Source organism: Malurus melanocephalus, unplaced genomic scaffold (genome assembly GCF_030028575.1).
Source record: "Malurus melanocephalus ecotype Western Australia unplaced genomic scaffold, MMel_1.1 scaffold_362, whole genome shotgun sequence".
Classification (NCBI taxonomy): domain Eukaryota; kingdom Metazoa; phylum Chordata; class Aves; order Passeriformes; family Maluridae; genus Malurus; species Malurus melanocephalus.
In genome coordinates, this window is record NW_026623594.1 from 500,526 (window position 1) to 519,483 (window position 18,958).

Sequence of the window (18,958 nt, forward strand, 5' to 3'; positions counted from 1 at the left end):
CCCGCGCCGCGCTCCCATTGGTCCGTCCCTCCAGGAAGCCCCGCCCCCTCCGCCGCGCCACCGCCCTCCCGTTGGCCCCGCGAAGAGCCGAGCGCGGGGCGGGGCCAGAGGAGCGCACGTCATCCGGCGGCCATCGGCGAAGCGCGGCCGGGGCGAAGGGGCGGGCGCTGATTGGAGGGTTGAGATGTCACTCAGGAAGTTCCGCGCACTGAACGGGCCACGCCCCCCGCCGTGTCTGATTGGGTGGGGAGCTGCCACTCAGCAGCAGCGCGGGTTGTGATAGGGCGCTGTGTAGTGGGCGGGGCCGCGCGGCTGCATATAAATGAGCTCCGGGCTCGGGGGTGCCGTGTGTGTTTCTCGGGGTCGAGGTTGTCCCGTGTTTTCGGGTTTTTCCACCGGGCGGGGTCTCTCGGAGGTTTCCTGTTGTTCAGGGGCTTCTCCCCACCTTCGCAGCCTCAATAAACTCCAACGCACGCACGCTCGTTCCTGGTGTCTCGGTCAATGCCGGTTACCGGGTGGGTGGCCGCTCTCCCCGGTCCCCGCTGCCGTGGCGGTTTGGGTTTTCTCATCCCCCAGTGCAGCTGACCCTGACAGCTCATGGGCCGTTCTGATGTTTTAACTCCCACTAGCTTTTTCCTACCAATGTTTTCCCCTAAAAGCCAATTTTTTTTTTAATGATACCTAAATTAGCAGCAACATTACCCTGTCTGAAGAAAAGCTGTGGTATGGGAACCTCTCCCCAGCAAAGCAGTCGCTGTTTTCCCTGCAGAGCTGGCCTGTACTCGAGCACCACTTGATGACATGTCAGCTCCACAGGTGACCTGCCCATCTCCCTGCCTCTCCGGGCACAAAACCGCTCATTAMTCCTCTTAAACCAAGTGGTGTCTGCCCTGCTTTGTGCTGCTTCTGGCTTTTGAGTAAGGACATCACCTCTGCCTTCCCCCAGCTTCTTGCTCCGGTCCATGGGAGATGGCAGTTGGACTGCCCCTGGTGCCAGGGTGCTGGTGGCCAGGGCACGGAGGAAAAGATGGGCAGGTCCCTCAACTGGTCTCTGTCAATGGCAGGAGAGCAGTGTTCATGTCCTCAGGCTGCAGTGAGGATGATAACAACAAAAATTACTCCAAGTGCTCACTCTCTGTGCAGTCGGTACTGCCTGTGGCTGCTGTGCCCTTCAGCATCCACAGGAAATCAGATGTCATATCTTCTGGGTACCAATCTGCAGCGATTTAGGAGGAGGAGGAGGAGGWGGAGGAGGAGGAGGATGTGTTGCCCTGCCACATCTTGGGGGTAATCTCTCTCTCACCCTGCCTGGAGGGATGAGCTCATGTTGTGAGAGCTCCTCTTTTAGAGCTGTTTTCCCTTCAAAGCTGGCACATGTTTATTTTGAACTTCAAACGAGACGACTTTGTTTCCATCCACTTCCAACATTAACCCTTGGGTTGCTATTTTCTGCTTCCTCCCACCTGGCATTTTGCAGCACCGTTCCCATCACCAACAGGAATAATGAACAATGGGATGCTGCTGGAGCAGCACCAGTGTCCAGAGGATCCTGATGTCCCCAACAGACCCAGCAGCAGCACAGATGGTGGAACTGTCACTCTGCTTTTGAGCTCCATGGCGGGGACATGGCTGGAGAGGGAGAGGGCTCTGAACCTGAGTTGTCGGGGAAGTAATTCAAAAGAATCTTAGAAAAGTGAAGAAACAGCCTGAAAATGCAGGGTGAAGAGGGGGACCAGATGCTCCCAACACCTCATCCAGCCCTCAGGATTTGATGTTTCAGACATCAGCCTGAATCTCCCTTTGCTGACTCAGATTTTGCCCCCATATCCTGGTGTTGCCTTGCCCAAGCAGGGGGACCCTGAGTGCCCCATTCCAGCTGCTCCCTGTCCCCTCCTGCCCTGCAGCATCCCAGAGCTGTGTGCTCATCCCCAGGAGGAGGGATGGTGCCTGGTACCCTGGCTGACACCAAGGGAGCATGGCCAGGCCATTGTGGGTCCCCGGAGTGCTGCCACAGGGCTGGTGCCCCCCGGGAGAGCTGGCCTGGCTGTGTCCCCTATGTTTGCCCTCATCTCCTGGGTATTTTTAGAAGCAAAGTGTTGTTCAGTAGTGAAAAGGCGAACGGCAGCCGCGGGAGGGGAAGCCGGGCGGCAGCGATAGGGCAGCTCCTTCCGCAGGCAGTGCCAGTGCAGCTCCAGCCACTGGGGCTGAGCGCCTCTGTGGGGTCAGCAGTGGGGCCCATCCCGACCCCATTCCACTGGGAACCTCTGCTGACCCCAAAGCTCACACCAGGAGCCTCCCTGCATGGGGACAGCAGTGATGGCCCAGGGAACCTCAGTGCTGCAAATATCCACATCCCATCCAGCCCCCCCAGACCCCAGCTGAGCCCCACCTACCCCGACAGGGGCTGGGGGGGCCAATGTTCCTTGGGCTCCAGCTCCCAGGCGCCAGCAGCTGTTTTTAGCTCAGAGAAAGTCCAATGTTTTGAGATTTTCTATTTTGAGCCRCAAAGCTGAAGAAGTGGAGCAGCCCCTGACCCCCGGGTGTCTGTGCAGAACAGGGCAGGCAGCCAGGCAGGGTGGGTGTGGGGCGGCTTCTGCCCCCCAAGGGGGATGTGGTTGCCCCCGGGTCTTCGCCCCACAGCTGCCTCCGTGGCCTCTTGCACGTCAGGCTGTGCCGGAGCCTGTTCCCATGCGATCCCATCTCTAACACTCTCCCGAGGGAGAGCGGCCTTTCCGGCACTGCGATTTCRTTCCTCCTTTCCCTCCTGCAGCGAGATCCCTGCAAAGCCCCTGAGCAGGATGTGGGGTGTTCCACACCAGACCTGCACCCCTTGTACCCCACCRTGTGTGCCCCCACAGAGCCCCATGGCGTGGCACAGCTGGCGTGTCCCCAGCCCTGGCACAGAGGCACAAGGCTCGGACTRGGCTGCTGTGGTGGCAGAGCCCTGTGCTGGTGACGCTGCCACGTGGAGGGTTTTGTCTCCTCACAGCAGTGGGGTCCAGCCCCTGCGCAAGAGGATGCTGGGGGACACTGGCATTTGCCTGGCAGTGGGGAGGGCTGGTACTCACTGCAGCTGCCACAGCAAGTCATCACCACCAGTGCTGCAAGAGATACATATGACACAGGTGACAGTGGGTACTGGCACTTGATGCCGCTTTCTGGGCTCCCTGGAGGCAGATGCCAGCCCCGGACACAGGCTTTGGTCTCATTTTATTCAATCCTGCATTTCCAGAAGCACCTCGAGCTGCACACCAGCACTGCCATCCAGGGCGTGCGGTGGGGCCAGGTGCTGTGAACCCTGAATAGGGCTGGTGACCACGTCCCAAATGTCCTGACAGGTCCCTAAGTGTGGTGCTGGCGGGGGATGGCGAGGAGCCGGCGGAAAGCAGCTCGGAAGTCCCGGTTGAAGAGRGTGTAGATGAGGGGGTTGACGCTGCTGTTGCAGTACCCGATCCAGAAGAAAAAGTTGAAGAGGGGCTTGGAGACGTGGCAGCCCTCCCCACAGAGAGCCCCCAGGCTGTAGGTGAAGAAGAAGGGGAACCAGCACAGCACGAAGGCCCCCATCACCACGGCCAGCACGACGGTGAAGCGCCGCTCCCGCGCCCGCATCAGCCGSCGGCGGCACAGCAGCACGCTCTGGTGCTGGCTCCGGCGCCGCCATCCCGGCGTGCCAACACCCGACACCTTTCCATCGCTGGAGGAGGGCCACGGGCAGCGGGCGGCGAGCAGGGCGGCCGTCCGGCGGGCCGTCAGGCGGTAGATGCGGCAGTAGACGGCGACCATGACGAGGCAGGGGACGAAGAAGGAGGCGGCGCAGGAGGCCAGCACGTACCAGGTCTCCTGGCTCAGCTGGCACTCCTGACCCCCCGGCCGTGGCCGCAGCAGCGGTGGCAGTGCCACCAGGGCCGCCGCCGCCCAGACCGCCCCGATCATGCCCTTCACCCGCCGCGGGCTCCGGCGCAGGTTGAGCCGCGCCGCTCGTGTCACGGCCCAGTAGCGGTCGAGGCTGATGGCGCAGAGGTGCCCGATGGACGCCGTGCACAGCAGCACGTCCAGCGCCAGGTACAGGCTGCACCACAGACCACCAAAGTACCAGTAGCCCATCACCTCGTTGGCCAGCGAGAAGGGCAGGACGAGGACGGCCACCAGGATGTCTGCCGAGGCCAGGGACACCAGGAAGAGGTTCTGCGGGGCCTGCAGGGCGCGGCTGGTGGAGATGGCCACCACCACCAGAGCGTTGCCCAGCAGTGTGGCCAGCAGGATGGACAGGGCGGCCAGCAAGATGAGCCCCGTGGCCGCGGGTGAATGCGGGGCGCTGCCGGCGCCGCTGCCGTTACCGGAGGCGTTGGGAAGGGCGCTGGATGCTGGCTCCATGCTGGCCCAGCCCCTCARGCTGATGAAGCCCCATCGGGCTTTCCCCACCCTGCTCACCGGTCCCACAGCAGCTGCGGGTGCAGCCCCAGCATCGCTGAGTCCCCARGGGGCTCTCCCGGCCGCCACCGCTCCCGCACTGACCCGATCTGGTGGCGAGGTCGTCCTGGCCCGGTGGTTGCCCAGCCGGGCATGCGGGACGGCGGCAGTGCCGGGAACACGGAGAGGCTCCCACGGCAGCGCTGCTGGCTCTGCCGGTCCCAGTCCGGAGGAGGGCGGGCGCGAAGGAGGGAGGGAAGTAGGGAAGGGTGGGCCGATATCGCTGGCTGGAGCCCAAACATCTGTGGGCAGTGGGAGAAGTTGCTATTGTGACTTTAAGGGCTCCCTTCAGGGTCACCAGGACAGGAGGGCTCCTGACACGGGTGCCAGGGTGCCCAGTGGTCCAGGGGCAGTGCCCAGCCGTGCTGAGTCGGTATCCTGCTGATCCCAGCCCCGCAGCACTGCAGAGGCGCAGCACCTTGCTGTGTGCTCTGTGCTGTGCCTCAGTCACTGAAATGCTGCTGTGGCACACAGTGGGGCACCACGGACCCTGCCAGCTCAGCCCTTCGGGGACGAGGCGAGTGAAAGAAGATGCTTCCCGTGACACCTCGGTACAGCTGCTGAAGAGCTCAGGGTTTAGCTGTGGCATCGTCATCATGTGCCCCGCAGCACCAGCAGTGTTTGGTGTGTGGGAAGCGGGGAGAACGGTGGATGTCGGGTCCCCGTGGCCACAGGCTTTGCAGAGGGAGGACCCAAAGAGACACACACCAGGGACATGGGCACACCCCCTTTATTAGACACCAGCTGAGCAGACACCCTGCAAACCAGCAGGAGCAGCAGCCCGGGTGTGCATTGCCGGCTAGAGCCGSGTGGCACCGTGCGGGAGCGGGCGGGGGGATCCCACCCGCATGGTGGGGCTGGGCATCTCCTCGGGGTACGAGAGGGCCGGGTTGTCCAGCCCCAGCCTGGCCTTGTCGCGGGGAGGGCCCTCGTGCTCCTCCCAGCCCTCGGGGCTGCGGCAGCGGTCGGTGCAGCAGAGGGTGGCCTGGGTGATGGCGCGGTCCAGGGGCTGCAGCGAGTGCATCCAGGCGGGGAGGAAGTCCCAGGTCTGCAGCCACTTGGGCAGGCGGCCGGGGCTGTGCGCCTGCAGCGCGTTCACCAGCCCCACGAAGATGAGGAGGCCGAGGAAGGGCGTGCCCACCCCCACCAGCGCTCGCCAGCCCGCCATGGAGATGCCGAAGATGAGGGAGGGCAGCAGGAGGAAGCAGATGATGAGGTACAGCACGGCGAACCAGCGGTACTTGGCCGTGCGCTCGCCCAGCGCCTTGGCCATGCGGATGGGCAGCCGGGTGAAGGGCAGCGGGTACCACAGCAGGATGCCCGAGATGTTGAAGAAGAAGTGACACAGAGCGATCTGCAGGGATGATATCCCTGTCAAGCTGGGCACGTGGGCTTCCCCCAGCCCTTGCCCTGCCTGGTGGCCCCATCCAGCCCAGCCGTGGCCCCGGGCTGACCGTACCTGGAAGGAGCTGGCCAGCTTGTCCCCTGGGCTGGCCAGGGCAGCCAGGATGGCGGTGGTGGTGGTGCCAATRTTGGAGCCCAGGGTCAGTGGGTAGGCACGCTCAATGCTGATCACCCCCAGGCCTGTGGGAGAGGCACCCCATCCATCCCATCGCTGCTGGCAGTGCCATCCCCAYGCTCTCCCGAGGAGGCACAGCTCCTCTATGAATGCTTTAGCACCCACAGCACATGGCAGRGGACCAGGAATGGTCGGGACTCACCAATCAGGGGTGTAATGGCCGAGGTGAAGACAGAGCTGCTCTGCACCACGAAGGTCATCCCAGCACCCACCACCATGGCAAAGTAGCCGGTGAGCCAGCTGAGYGGGTGTGGCAGGTCTGCCATGGCGTGGCCGTGGGCACGGGCACAAACACGGACATGGGCATGGATACATCAGGGTTGGGGGTCAGGGACAGCTAGGGACAGGTCTCAGGATGGCAAGTGGAGACGGGCCTGGGTGGCCGTGTGGCACATGGTCCCACTCTTACTCACCAGTGTTGATGACCTTCTGGATGGCTTTGGCCACCTGCCCCTTGAGCAGGGAGTTGAGGAGTTTGACCAGGAGGATGAGGCAGGTGCAGAGCACGACGAGGGACCCAGCCAGCAGCACCAGCCCCACGGCCAGGTCGGGCAGTGGTGTGTCGGTGAAGAGGTGCTCGCCTGCCCCACAGCACGGCTGGGCAAGGGGCTGGGGCTGGCCCGGCCCCGCTCACAAACCTGCCCCCACAGACAGCCCCGCACCTGGACCCCAGCCCAATGTCTCCCAGCCCTGCCCCACATCATGACTCCAGCACTTCTGCATCCCACGTACAACTCTCAGGCCCGCCTGCACCTCCCCAGCCCCATGCCCTGTGCCCCAGCCCTGTCCAAGCCCTCCACACCCACTCACACTTCTGCCTGGTGATGTTGTGGAGCACCTCGATGCTCTTGGTGCTGCAGTGGCCRGAGGATGTGCAATTTGGGGGTGACCCAAGCCCCACAGCAGCCATCTGCAGGAAGAGGGTGGGCTGCAGCTGGTTCCACAGTGTCCTCAGCCTGCCCCTGCCCACTACCCACCCTCTGTGTGATTATTTGGTGGTCCCAGCAGTGCCACAAACCTGTGGGGATGCAGGGCCACACCAGACGCGGATGAGGCTCCGGTTGCGCAGGCTCTCGTCCCCCGTTGCGATGCCCGTGATCACAGACTTGTCCAGCTGCAACAACACACACATTGGAGAGGCCTCCCATGGTGCCACCAGGGAGGGGACATCTTCACTGGGATGGGGACATCACTGCCAGCCTGAGGACACTTGGATACAACCACCATCAAAGGGACACCAGYGCTGGGGACATCACCACCAGCCTGAGGACACACCACGCTGGCAAACACAACAGCTGAGGAGACCTGGATGATGAGCTTGGTGAAGGGCTCYGTGATGATCTTCAGCAGGTCGGGGGCATCCTTCCCGCTGCGGATGTTGAAGGTGGCCACGACCAGGCGGGTGACGTGGTGCAGGTACCCGCTCACCACCTCCAGCGGCAGCAGCACCAGCACTGACAGCCAGTTGAAGCAGTCGTGCACCGTGGCACCAGCGAAGGCCCTGCRCAGAGCCCGGGAGCCCGTTGGCATGGGGTGGTCCTGAGGAGCAGCCCCCAGCCCCCAAGAGAGTCCTCTGACCCATTCAGCTCTCACCGTTTGAACTCACTGCGGTCGCCAGCCTGCATGAGGGCCACGATGGTGTTGGTGACCGAGGTGCCGATGTTGGAGCCCATGATGATGGGGATGGCAGAGCGCACCTCCAGCACTGGGGACAGAGACACCTGCTAGCCTTGTGTGGCCCAGCTCACGGGGAACCCATCCAGCCATCCTCTCCCCCAGCCTCAGCATTCCAGGAGCCTCATGGGCACACTCACACCCTGAGGAGACCATGCTGACGATGATGGAGGTGGAGGTGGAGGAGCTTTGCACCAGAACCGTCACCAGGATGCCCACRACCAGCCCTGCCACTGGGTTGGAGAGGATGGCGTTGTCCTTGAAGATGTCCCCGGCCACCTTGCCTATAAGAGAATGTGAGTGCAGGCTGCTGGCACTGCCGGTGCTGCCAGGTTCCCAGGCACCCCTGCCACCCTACTACCTCCAGCCAGCTGGAAGGCAGAGCTGAGCACRTCCAGAGAGCACACGAAGAGGTACAGGAACCCAAACATCAGGGGCACCTTTAGAAGGGAGACACAGAAGGACTGGACCCTGGCCCAGCACCCGAGCTCTGTGCAAGACAAGAGAGAGTGTTAAACTCCTGCTRTGGCACGGCCCTGGCTCCCCAGGCTCCTGGCAGCACAGGGCTTGTGTCCCCAGCTGTGCCACCTCTCTCTGGGTCCCCTCCATCTCCTCCCACCCTCGAGTGCCTTGTGCCAACTGCCCCATTGTCCCTCAGCTCTTCCTGTGTCACCCCAGGATGCTCAGGGTCCCCCCACAGGCACTCCCCTCCCATCCTGGCACCCCACGTGCCCCGGGTCAGGTCTCTGGGGTGTTCCCCAGCCCAGGTGCTGTGTGACACCCCCATCACCCACAAGGTCTCACCTGGCTTCTGCAGCTCATCCAAGCCCAGGCGGGGCCCCTGCCAGGACAGTGCGTCCAGCTCGTAGCGCTCGCGGCCCTCGCGCAGRCGCCCCGGGGAGCCGGGGCAGGGGAAGCCATGGTCAGGGCAGGGCACAGCGCTGACAGTGAAGGGGCAGGCGTGGGCACCCGGCAGCCGGTGCAGAGCTGGGGACAGAGGACACCTACGTTACAGCCCCGTCCTCACAGGGACCTCCCTGCAGAGGAGAGCCCAGCACTGCCTGGCCACAACAGAGCTGAGCCAGGAGAGGAAGAGGAGGAGGAGGAAGGCTGGGGGTACCTACCTTGGGGGCTGGGGCAGTAGGCAAACTGTGGCCCATGCACCACCCTTCCTCCCCTCACTGGGCAGCGGCCAGGCAGCACCGGGCTCTCTGTCCGGTAGGGCAGCATCGCTCCTGCTGAGGCTGAGCAGAGGTGGCCACATGTCACCACAGCCGTGCTGCACCAACAGCCACGTCCCCCCGAATCCCTGCGGTGCTGGCACCACTGAGGAGCACCATCCCATCATCTGCTGGTCCCCCGGGCCACTGTCTGCTGCTGTGCCACCCCAGCGAGCTCCCAAAGGGCGGGCAGGGGAGGCAGGAAGGGGACTCCTCYTGCCCAGGGCCCCGCTCACCTGGGGCTGGCCGGGCACTCAGGGCAGTGCGATGTCCTCATGCCACATCCACAAGTCTCTCCAGCGAAGTGGCCCGTGGGGCACCACGGCCCTTTATACACAGGCCAAGAGCAAAGTCTAAGGAGCCCCGTGTTGCCCCTCGCCTCCGCTCGCCGCTCGCCTCCTCCCCAGAAATTCCTGCAGTTAATGGGTAACCCCCAGCACATCCCGCGTCAGCCGCGGCCCCGGGGCGGGATGGGGCACGCGCCCCTGGGGTACCGCGCCCCCGGGATACCATGCCCCCACTCCCCACCTCGCCAGCTCCGGGTCTGGGTCAGCAGCAGCTGCTGTGGTGATGAGCAAAGCTGGGGCACTGCTGGAGCCCGAGGGGTGATGCCAGAGCAGCCTCAGATCTCCATCATCTGGTGTTGGGCGGTTCATCCACCCGGAGGAGAGGAGGAGGAGGAGGAGGAGGAGGATGAGGAGGCGGAGGAGAAGGGCTTGATGCTGCCAGGGCATCACAAAGCAGAGGTGAGGCCATGCACACATCCATCACCCTCAGCACCATTGGAGCATCAGCCATGAGGGACCCAGCTCTGCCCAGAGCGTGATATCATCASTCCCCAGGGCATTGGTGGTGGGTGACACCGACACCAGTGTGATCCTGGTGTCCTGCTGCTGGTGTTGATGGTGGCACACAGCCTGGCTCAGTGTGGGGCAGAGCCCACATCTCCCTGACACCACATCTCCCTGGCATGTGCGAGGGGTGGGCAGGAGAGGAGCGAGGCCAGCGCTGCCGTCACCACCTCGGCCCTGTTTATCATTACCTGCTGCTTACACACCTCCAGCCAAGTTTCCATCCACCCACAGGACACCCAGCCTGCTCAGCTCCACAGCTGTCCGGGGGAGAGACAGTGGCCAAAGGCCCCTCCAGCCCCAGTGCCCATGGGAGTGGGCACAAAGAGGCATTCTGTTGCCACATCCCTATTTCCCCAAGATCCGGCACTTCCAGGACCCATGACCAGGGATGAGCCAGGTGCAAATGTRTGGGCAGATCCCTTGGGTTCTCCAGAGCACTCAGGGATAGCCTGGGGACATCTGTACCACTGCTGGAGCATCACTGAGCCACCAACAGAGTCACAGACGGAGCTGTGTCCGGGATGTGCCACAGCAGGGATGTGTCCTGCCTCTGCAGGACCTGGGGACCCTTCTGTCCAGGTTGGGGGTGCCACCAGTGCACAGGAGGCTGGTGTCCGCACTTGCCCCGTGCCCAGGGGCTCTTGGCCAGCTGCCCCCACAATCATTAACCCAGTGAGGCCCTGGCAGCTCTGGCTGTCACTCATTGACAGGGTCGGGGCTGAAGTCCTTGGCCGTGTCGGCCCTACAGCTTCCCCTACTCCGTCAGCAGTGCCGGGAAAACAAGCTCCTGGCACTGCCCCTCGCTGCTGGTCAGTGTGGCACTGGAGCTGAGGGCTGGCCCCAGCCCTGTCCTGGCCCTGGAAGGGCTCCATGGGTGACAGGGAGCTTGAGGGGACATGGAGCTGGGAAAAAAGCAATTTCTCTTGATGACAGAGCAAAGAAAGAAAGAAAGGCACATCCAGGCAATGCTCTTTATTTCCCCTGGTTCCACACCACAGACAGAACTGAGCAGCATCACAGAGACACAGCGGGGCTCTGACTAAGGCCACAGGGCTGCAGCTGGCTGTGGCAGCGTGGGGCTGAGTGGCCATGCCCCCATCTCTGGGCAAGCCTGGGTCACCCCTCTGCCTCTGGCCAGGTTGTGGTGGCAGGGTGGTTACCCAAGGCACAGCCAGGAAGGGCTCTGGCACGTATGGACTGTGGAGGGATCTCTCCTGGCTGCTGCTGGGGGAAGGTTTCCATCACACATTCTGTCTGGGATCTCTGGGGACGCTGGGCTGCTGGGCACGGGGACCAGCAGGGCACAGCCAGGACTGGCAGATGTAGGCTCAAGGCTACAGCCCAGCACAGCTGCTGGCAGGAGTGATGGGCTGGGCACACTCTGGGCACCTGCACACCAGGCTGAGAGGTGCTGCATTCTTCTGGCACCAAGCAGGGCTGACCCCAAAGGCTGAGCACCGCAGCCCCWGTGGGGATGGGGCACAGGGGCTGTGAGGATTTGCTCCTTCGTGTCCCTTCAGCAGCCGCCCACACAGGATCTCCGGCRGGGAGAAAAAAGGCTTTTTTGGCACGATCTGTTGGCTCTGCCTCTGTCTGCCTGGGGCAGGAACCATGAGCCCTGCTCCAAGYCGTGCTACTGTGGCAGGATCAGGCCACACTCACACAACGCAGACGTAACAACCTGCCCGGGGCACAGTGCACCAGGGCCATGCTCACCCTCCCCAGGAAGGGTGGACTTGCAAATCAACAACGGGGCARCCCTGTTCCCACGGGGCCAGGGACTGGCTCATGTTCTCCCGACCCTGCCTGCCCACAGCACCGGGGTTCAGGACCGGAGCCTGCCTTTCCTCCCCACCCACCCTGTCTATCCTGCACACCCTTCAGCTGGAAGGGAGCTTTCCCCACCCAAACAAGGAGTGGGGCTGTGCCAGCCCGACACAGGCAGGATGTGCTGGGCAGGCAGAGGCACTGGGCAGGACAGGGGGGTTCACTCTATGTACAGGGCTCCCTCGATGTGCACCGGGATGTGGCCCCACAGTGGGGCATGGCAGCTGCTCAGCCACTCACAGCGACACGACACGACAGTTTGGGACAGGACGTGGATGATTCTGCAGTCCGGGCAGTGTCGGCGGTGCAGGGCAGGGGCTGTCGGGCCCGTGTTAAACCCCAGCACGGCCTGGGGGTGCCACGAGCCGGCTGTGGATGTGCAGCAGGACTCATCAGAGCTTGTGATCCAATGAAGGCTGAGCTGGCACAGGCTCTTCCTGGGGGTGGCTGCTTCCCTTGGAGCCAGGCTGAGAGGCACTGGGCTGATCTGATGCCTTGCAGGCACTGTCATCCCGCACGGGGAGCTGCAGGAAATCAGGCAGGACCAGATCCTCCTTGGAGAGCAGCCCACGCTGGTCGTTGGCCCGGCAGCTCTGGGCACGGTTCAGCAGCTCCACCAGCCCTGGGGAAATGCAGGTCATGCACCTGAGCCAGGCACTGGGGCTTTGTCCTGGCACCTCGGCTGCCCTCTCCACCTGACATGACCCTGAACATGTCCCAGGCACAGCACCTGCACCTTCTCCCAGCTCTACACTGGACCCCAGAGCCCATCCCAGCTTCATGGGACCCTGCACCCATCCCCAGCTTCATGGGACCCTGCACCCATCCCCAGCTTCATGGGACCCTGCACCCATCCCCAGCACACCATGGGCTCTGCATCCCTCAGGCTGTGTTTTGCCCCAGCCCCTCAGGTTTCAGACACACCAGGTCTCACCTTCCAGGTCGTAGGTGCGGCGGTTGAGGTTCATGGCAGCTGAAGACCGTGGCCTGCAGAAGGAGGAGGGCATTTCCCACCGCGTGTCGGGCTCTGCTCCTGTTGGGCTTCCCTCCTGCAATGAGCAGCCCGGGCCTCAGGCACGGGGCGAGGAGGCAGYGCTCCCCCAGGCTGTGTCCCCAGTGCCCTTCCACAGCCTCCTGGCCAGTGCTGGGGCCACAGCAGGGCCCACTTTCCTTGCAGACCATGACAGCAGCTGTGGGGGCATCTCTGACCACAGTGGTGGGRTTTTATGCTCACCTCACTCCGGAGCAGAGAGGAGGCAGCCGCAGCCTCAGCGCTCTCCATCGCTCTCACATCTGCAAGGGAAGAGATGCTCAGTGCCCCATCCCAGCACCCAGGTCCTGGCCAGTGACAGGATGGAGCCTGTCCCAGGGAGCGGGAGCCATGGCAGCACAAAGCAGGCTGGCCTTGTGAGTGCACTGCAGGGTGATGTGGCTTGAGGGATGACGTGGTTTGGGAGGGATGACACTTTACCTGCTGGCGTTTCCAAGACAAGTTTCTGAGCAGACACTGTGCTGACCAGCTTCTCCAGGTCCAGGGTGGCCGGCTCACCTTGCTGCAACAGGAACAGCAGCCCGTGTCACATTCACTGAGGCACAGCAAAGGCACCCAGGCTGAGGACATGCTKGGCCAGACCCCGCTGGTCCACAGAGGCAGAGCACCYTTGGTCCYTCCTAGCACACAGTGGGGTRTCACAGCCCATCCCAAAMACAGTGATTCCATGAGCCTGGCACACAGCGCTGCTCTCCTACTCACAGCCAGCATTCCCTGGCCCAAGGGCTCTCCCCAAACTGCCGAGGGCTGAGCCTCACCCTCCGCAGCAGCGCCCGCTCCACGCTCACGCCGTACTTCCCCAGCACGGGCTGCAGCGCTTCCCGGATGCGCTTGGTTGACTTGGCYGTGATGCGGATGGTCTTGTTGAGGGAGGAGATTTCCAGGCTGCAGAGGGGAAGAAGAGGCTGTTGGAGGCAAATAGGGACAGGCAGGGGCAGAGCCAGGGCACTCGGGACTGCCTGAGGGACTGGGTTTGGGGTACTGTGGMTGGCCAACCCGAAGCTCCCACTCACTCAAAGCTTATCCTGTTCTCCAGCTTCACCTCCTGGTCTGCCAACACGGAGCACTCCTGGTCCAGCACCAGCGCTTTCTGCACAAGACAAACCATCAGGAGAGAGCCAGCAGAGCGGCCTGTGGTCCCAGCAAAGGGTTGGGCTGGCTGGCAGAAATCCTGCAGGCCCTGCCTGCCCTACCTGCTCGCTCCCCACCAGGTACACCTTGATGTCGGGGAGGCTGAAGCCGCGTTTCTCACATATCCCGGCCAGCATGTCCCGGATGGAGTGGCCGGGCCGGACGGAGGCCAGCGAGGCCGTGCCATCGGGCAGGTACACGCAGCAGTATTTCATGGGCTTGGCTGGCAGCTCTGCCTCGCTGCCCCCCAGGCTCTTCTGTTGGCCCTGAGGGAGGGATGTGGTGGGATGAGCCCAGCCAGTGGCACTGCGGGGCCGYAGGACTGGCGTGGTGGCGACTCACCTCTGTCCAGGGGCTGGTGGCCGTGCTGGCCGAGGACAGGAAGCCCAGGTCCAGGCTGGCTGAGGAGTTGAGTGAGCCCTGGGACTCCCTCCACAGTACGGCGCTCCTGCCGCCTTCTCCCCCCTCTAGGACAGACAGAGGGATGGCGGTGAGGACGTGAACACCCCTCAGGGTGGCGTGGCCCCTCTGTCCTGCTCAGCACAGCACYCACCTGCCCAGGAGGGCTCTCGCCGCTCTCCCTTCCTGAAGGACCGGCGAGGGCTGCGGTTGGCACCACTGCCCGCTGTCTCCACGCCCAGTGGCAGGGACTTGCCCAGCTTCAGCTTCGACTTCTGTGGTGAATTGAGCAGCATCTCAACATGAGGACATCTGAGGTTTCTCCTTCCCTTTCCCTGGTCCCAACTAGTTTTCTGTCCTCAGCCTGGGGCTGAACAGCAGGGAAAGGACCCAGCACCAAGTGGACATGTCCCCATTCCCCTTTTCCTCCCACTCACCTTGCTGAGGTCAGGAGGGGGGCTGCTGCTGCGGGAGTGGGGCCRCAGGTCGGGCAGGGGCTGCCCCTGGCTCTCTGCCCGCAGGCAGGCCTGGTAGAGCGGGGATTTCACAAAACGTGTGTAGCTGTCAAACTTCATCAGGTTGAAGATCTGGAAAGGGAGGATGTGTGTGTGTAGGTGTGCCCACCTACAGGCCATAACCCCATGGCACAGCCCCATAGTGACAGCAGTGACACTGGRTGACATGTGGGGTGGCCCCACAGCCCCCCATCCTGCGGGTGGGGAACAGGTGCTGCCCATACCTGGAGCTGTTGGRTGCGAAACATGTCTGGGGAGGGGGTGGCCAGCATGTCCTCCCCAATCCAGGCCTGCTTGTCAATGTTCACAGGACTGACYGAGTGGCTGGACAGGAACTCATCATAGATCCGCCGTGCCTCCTGGGCCAGCTGGGGGGACAGGAGCTCAGGCTGAGACCAACAACCCCCTCCTCACTGCAACCCCAGGGGTGCCCCTTGCTCCCCCCACAGAGACACCCGAGCTCTGAAGAACCAACCTGCCCCAGGAGCAGCTCGGTACCTGGACTTGAGGACCAAGCTCTGGGCACAACACACCAGTCTCTCCACAGAGAGAGGGAGGGACCATCCCCTGCAGCCACCTGGCTCTGTCCCCATGATCCCCAGTCCAGCTCTGCCCYTGGTCTCGTTTGTCCCCCCAGAAGGACTCTCCACCCTCTGGCATGTCCTGCTCTCTGCAGGTAGTCCCAGCTGTGGCTTTTCAGATGCACATYCCACACATCTCCTTGTTCCTGCTGCAAGAGTCCCCAGCCTGCCCAGCCCCCCAGAACAGGGATCTGCCAGGACCCCAGGACATGCAGGCTGGACATGCAGCTGTGTGCCCACATCCCTCCCAGCAGCTGTGTGACCAAAGCTGCATGGAGCTGCTACCTGCTGTTTGTCACTGGCTGGGATCTGCTGGAAGCGCTCACATGCCTGCCAGAAGTAGACATTTTCAGCACTGAACTCCTTCTTGAGGAACTCCTGCGGGGCAGAGAGAGCTGCTGGTCTGGTGGCATTGTGGCTGTGGGACAGTGGGTGGCCAGTGGCCAATGGGAGCAGGGACTGAGCTGTGACACYGTCTGGGCTGTGACACTCACAGTGAAGTAGGTGACAGCCACACGGTCCTGCAGCAGYGTCTCGAAGGATTCAGCCCAGCTGACCACAGAGCCCTGTGTGGATCCACACGAGGCCGGTGGGCCTGGCAGGCTGTTCACACTGTGGTTGCTRCCACGGGCCCGGGAGGCATTTAACTCTGGGGAAGAAAAAGGGTCAGTTCTGGCTGTCTCCCTGTCCCCCAGCATCACCCCCCTGGCACCAGCAGCGCTCCATCCCCCCATCTGGAAATGAGGGAACATGAGGAACACCACAGTGGCATCCTCGGAGGATTGAGCACCATGATGCCACAGCTGGCACTTCCTGGCATGACAGCTGTCCCTGCCAGTGCTGGCAATGCTGCCCACCCGGGTGTCACCGTGACTCCACCTGTGACTCATCTCCGGGGTATGACGGCCATGGGAAGGCACCCAGCCAGCAGGGAAAGCGGAGTGGAATGGGACATGGAGAGCACACGGAGTGGAGGGAACTTGGAAGGTGGGCAGAGGTGCCTGAAACCACCTTCTGCATTCCTCTGGCCATGACAAAGCACAAACCCAGCAAGTGGAGAGCACAGAAAGTGTCATTTCCAGCTCCCAACCCTGAGGAAAACCCACTCGGGGAAACCCAGGGTGACCATGTATTCAGAAAGATGGAAGTTCCCGGGGGCAAYCCCAGCTTTGGAACTGGTTTGACTKGTGTGCAGCTGGAAGCAGGGGGTCATTTGCAAGAGAAGGAAAGGGTTTGGAAGCAGAGCTCTCCTGGCAGAGCTGGCAGGAATAGAGGAGGTGTGTCAGGCTGCTTCTTTGCCAGGCTTCCCTTGATGCCTGATTCTCTTGGTGCTCTAAACCATGGTCTAAACTGGTAACTGGGGCTGAGACAGTTGAATAAACCACCTGAGATATCCAGTGCACAGTGAGACAGACAGACAAACCCCCTCAGAGAATCCGGGGCTGGCTGATCCCCAGGTTCTCCTTGCCCCAGGAAGCCCCTCCGCCCCCAGCACCCCAAAGTCGCAGATGAGCAGCAAGAGGGAAGGACAGGCAAGGGAGGGATGGGGGGCACGGCCAGTCCCGGGCAGAGGGCTCAGTCCAGCACTGCGGGGGCCCTGCCACGCACCCGCCCATGGCACAGCCTGTGCTGACACAGGACCTCACTGTCTGCTGGCTCCCTGCCCCTGGCACCAGGCTGCCTGTGGGCTTCACCCTCCCCTCAAGATGATGCTGGCCTCCCGTCCCAGGGCAAAGAGCAGCCTTACCTCCATCTGACACGGCTGGGCCCTGTGGGGGGGAAAGAAGAGAGGTGAGAGGGGCTACAGGGGCTGGTGGAGTGGCACCTGGGCAGGCAGCAGCACCAGGGCAAGCCAGAGCAAGGGACACTGTCAGCAAACACTGCTCTGGTGTCTCCTGCCCTGTGGCAGAGGTGACAGGGAACCACAGGACTTGCAACCCAGGGCAATGAGAGCTACAAGGGGGTGCAGCTTTTCTCCCACCTCCCCACGGGCTGGGGCCAGGCCAGCAATTGGGAAAGGGCAGACGCTATCAGAAGTAACCCTGCCACCCCAAGCAACAGGGGAGGAGAGCAGCAGCCTCCACRGCACAGGAAGAGGAGGGGAGGAGGGGAGGGAAGGGAAGGGAAGGAAGGACAACCACAGCCCCAGCCAGGCAAACTGCCTGTTCCCTCCTTCCTTGGAGCCTGGAGCTTCTGGGAGGCAGATGCCCAAAAACAGGGACCAAGTGCTGCCAGCCCAGGGAACAGCAGGACAGGGTGTCCTGCAGCACCCGCTGGGCTACCCCAGATACCAACCCCAGGTACCAACCCCAGACACCAACCCCGGGCCTGGCGTACCCAGGGACCCACAGCAGGCAGGRAGATGGCCAAARCCCAGCCAAGCACTTGCTGCACAGYGCTGTYTCTCRTYACCTGCCTGGGGCCACGCTGAAGTGCTGCCCACACTCCAGTGATACCCTTGACCCAGCTGACCCTGCCCCTGACCCTGCCAGCCCCACACACCCCCTGTCTCCACCCCAGTCCCACTATCCCATGCCTGCCTTTCCCTGCTATCCCACCCCACATGCCCCTGCCCAGTCTCTCACCCCAGTCCCACGTCCCTGTATCTCGCCAGCTCCTCGCTCCTCCCCATTCATCCCTGCTGCCCACACCCACACAGCCCTGCCACGCCTGTGCCACCCAGCCCCACGCACACCAGCACTGCTGACTCCTGTCACCCCATCGTCACTGCTTGTCCATTACCCAGCGCCACACATCCCCATTTACAATGAGTCCAAGCCTCATAAACCCCCGCTGCTCATTACCCAGCCCCATACCCTGCTGCCTGCTCTAAACCCCTCTATACTCCGCTTGCTTTGGACACGCATCCTGCCCTGCCCGCGCAGATCCCAGCCCCACAGCCTGCTGCCTGCCCGTTTCCTGACTCCATACATCYCTCTGCCTGCCCGTTATCCACTCCACACCCCCTTCCCGCCCGGTCCCCGATCCCGCACATCCCCGCCGGCCCGGTACCGAGCCGCACGCCGCTCGGCCGGGCGGGGCAGCCCCGGGGGATGGGGACCGGCGCTCCGGGGGATGGGGAGCGGCGCTCCGGGGACTCACCATGCGCCCGTTGTGGACCACCAGCAGTTTGCCCTTGCCCTGCATCCCTGGCTCGGCCCGGCCCGTTGCGCTACGGGCGCGGCCCGCGGCCCCGCAGCATCCCCGGCCGGCGGCGCGGCTCTCCCGGCCCGGCCCGGCCCGGCGCTCCCGGCACTACCGCTTTCGGTAGTGCCACAGGAAGTGTCGCCATGGGAACCGAGACCGCAGCGGGGGGAGCGGGGCCGCCTGCCCGCCCCGAGCCGCCGGCACCGCCCCGGTGGGCACCGGCTCCAGCTCCAGCCCCGGGCCGGGAGCCGCCGCGGCGCTTCTGCATCTCCGTCCCCATCCCCGTCCTTGTCTCCATCTGCATCCACATCCGTTATTCCATCTCCATCTGCATCCCTGTTCCATCCCCATCCCACTCATTTCCCATCCCCATCCCCATCTCCATCTGCATCCACATCCGTGACCGCATCCCCATCTGCATCCCTGTTCCCATCCCGATCCCAAACCCCATCCCTGTCCCTGTTTCCATCCACATCAAAATCCGTGACCACATCCCCATCTGCATCCCTG

At 63.2% G+C, this 18,958-nt stretch overlaps 3 protein-coding genes across 4 annotated transcripts; all 3 read right to left on the reverse strand.

Annotated features, from left to right (window-relative positions):
- Window positions 1-3,199: 3,199 nt before the first annotated feature.
- LOC130580786 (alpha-2C adrenergic receptor-like) lies at window positions 3,200-4,629 on the reverse strand. The gene has a single exon (XM_057378519.1). The coding sequence runs from the start codon at window positions 4,372-4,374 to the stop codon at window positions 3,343-3,345; it is 1,032 nt and encodes a 343-aa protein (XP_057234502.1). The 5' UTR covers window positions 4,375-4,629; the 3' UTR covers window positions 3,200-3,342.
- Window positions 4,630-5,204: 575 nt separating this feature from the next.
- Window positions 5,205-8,959, reverse strand: SLC34A1 (solute carrier family 34 member 1). The gene is made up of 12 exons (XM_057378521.1): window positions 8,848-8,959; window positions 8,528-8,710; window positions 8,085-8,213; window positions 7,864-8,007; window positions 7,643-7,754; window positions 7,355-7,550; window positions 7,068-7,163; window positions 6,860-6,959; window positions 6,463-6,630; window positions 6,192-6,308; window positions 5,930-6,054; window positions 5,205-5,824 (listed from the first exon to the last, which is right to left on the reverse strand). Exons 1-12 carry the CDS (start codon window positions 8,951-8,953, stop codon window positions 5,270-5,272), a joined length of 2,031 nt encoding a protein of 676 aa, XP_057234504.1. The 5' UTR covers window positions 8,954-8,959; the 3' UTR covers window positions 5,205-5,269.
- A 1,801-nt stretch (window positions 8,960-10,760) lies between these two features.
- On the reverse strand, window positions 10,761-18,524 carry RGS14 (regulator of G protein signaling 14). Of its 2 annotated transcripts, none has more exons than XM_057378530.1 (15): window positions 18,404-18,524; window positions 17,049-17,070; window positions 15,796-15,950; window positions 15,587-15,679; window positions 14,945-15,088; window positions 14,643-14,792; window positions 14,360-14,480; window positions 14,149-14,273; window positions 13,869-14,072; window positions 13,689-13,765; window positions 13,434-13,560; window positions 13,096-13,177; window positions 12,859-12,917; window positions 12,559-12,673; window positions 10,761-12,246 (listed from the first exon to the last, which is right to left on the reverse strand). In XM_057378530.1, exons 1-15 carry the CDS (start codon window positions 18,446-18,448, stop codon window positions 12,017-12,019), a joined length of 1,749 nt encoding a protein of 582 aa, XP_057234513.1. In that variant the 5' UTR covers window positions 18,449-18,524; the 3' UTR covers window positions 10,761-12,016. The 2 variants fall into 2 exon arrangements, with proteins under 2 accessions (XP_057234513.1, XP_057234514.1); XM_057378531.1 differs by having other exon boundaries at window positions 12,206-12,269.
- Window positions 18,525-18,958: the final 434 nt, after the last annotated feature.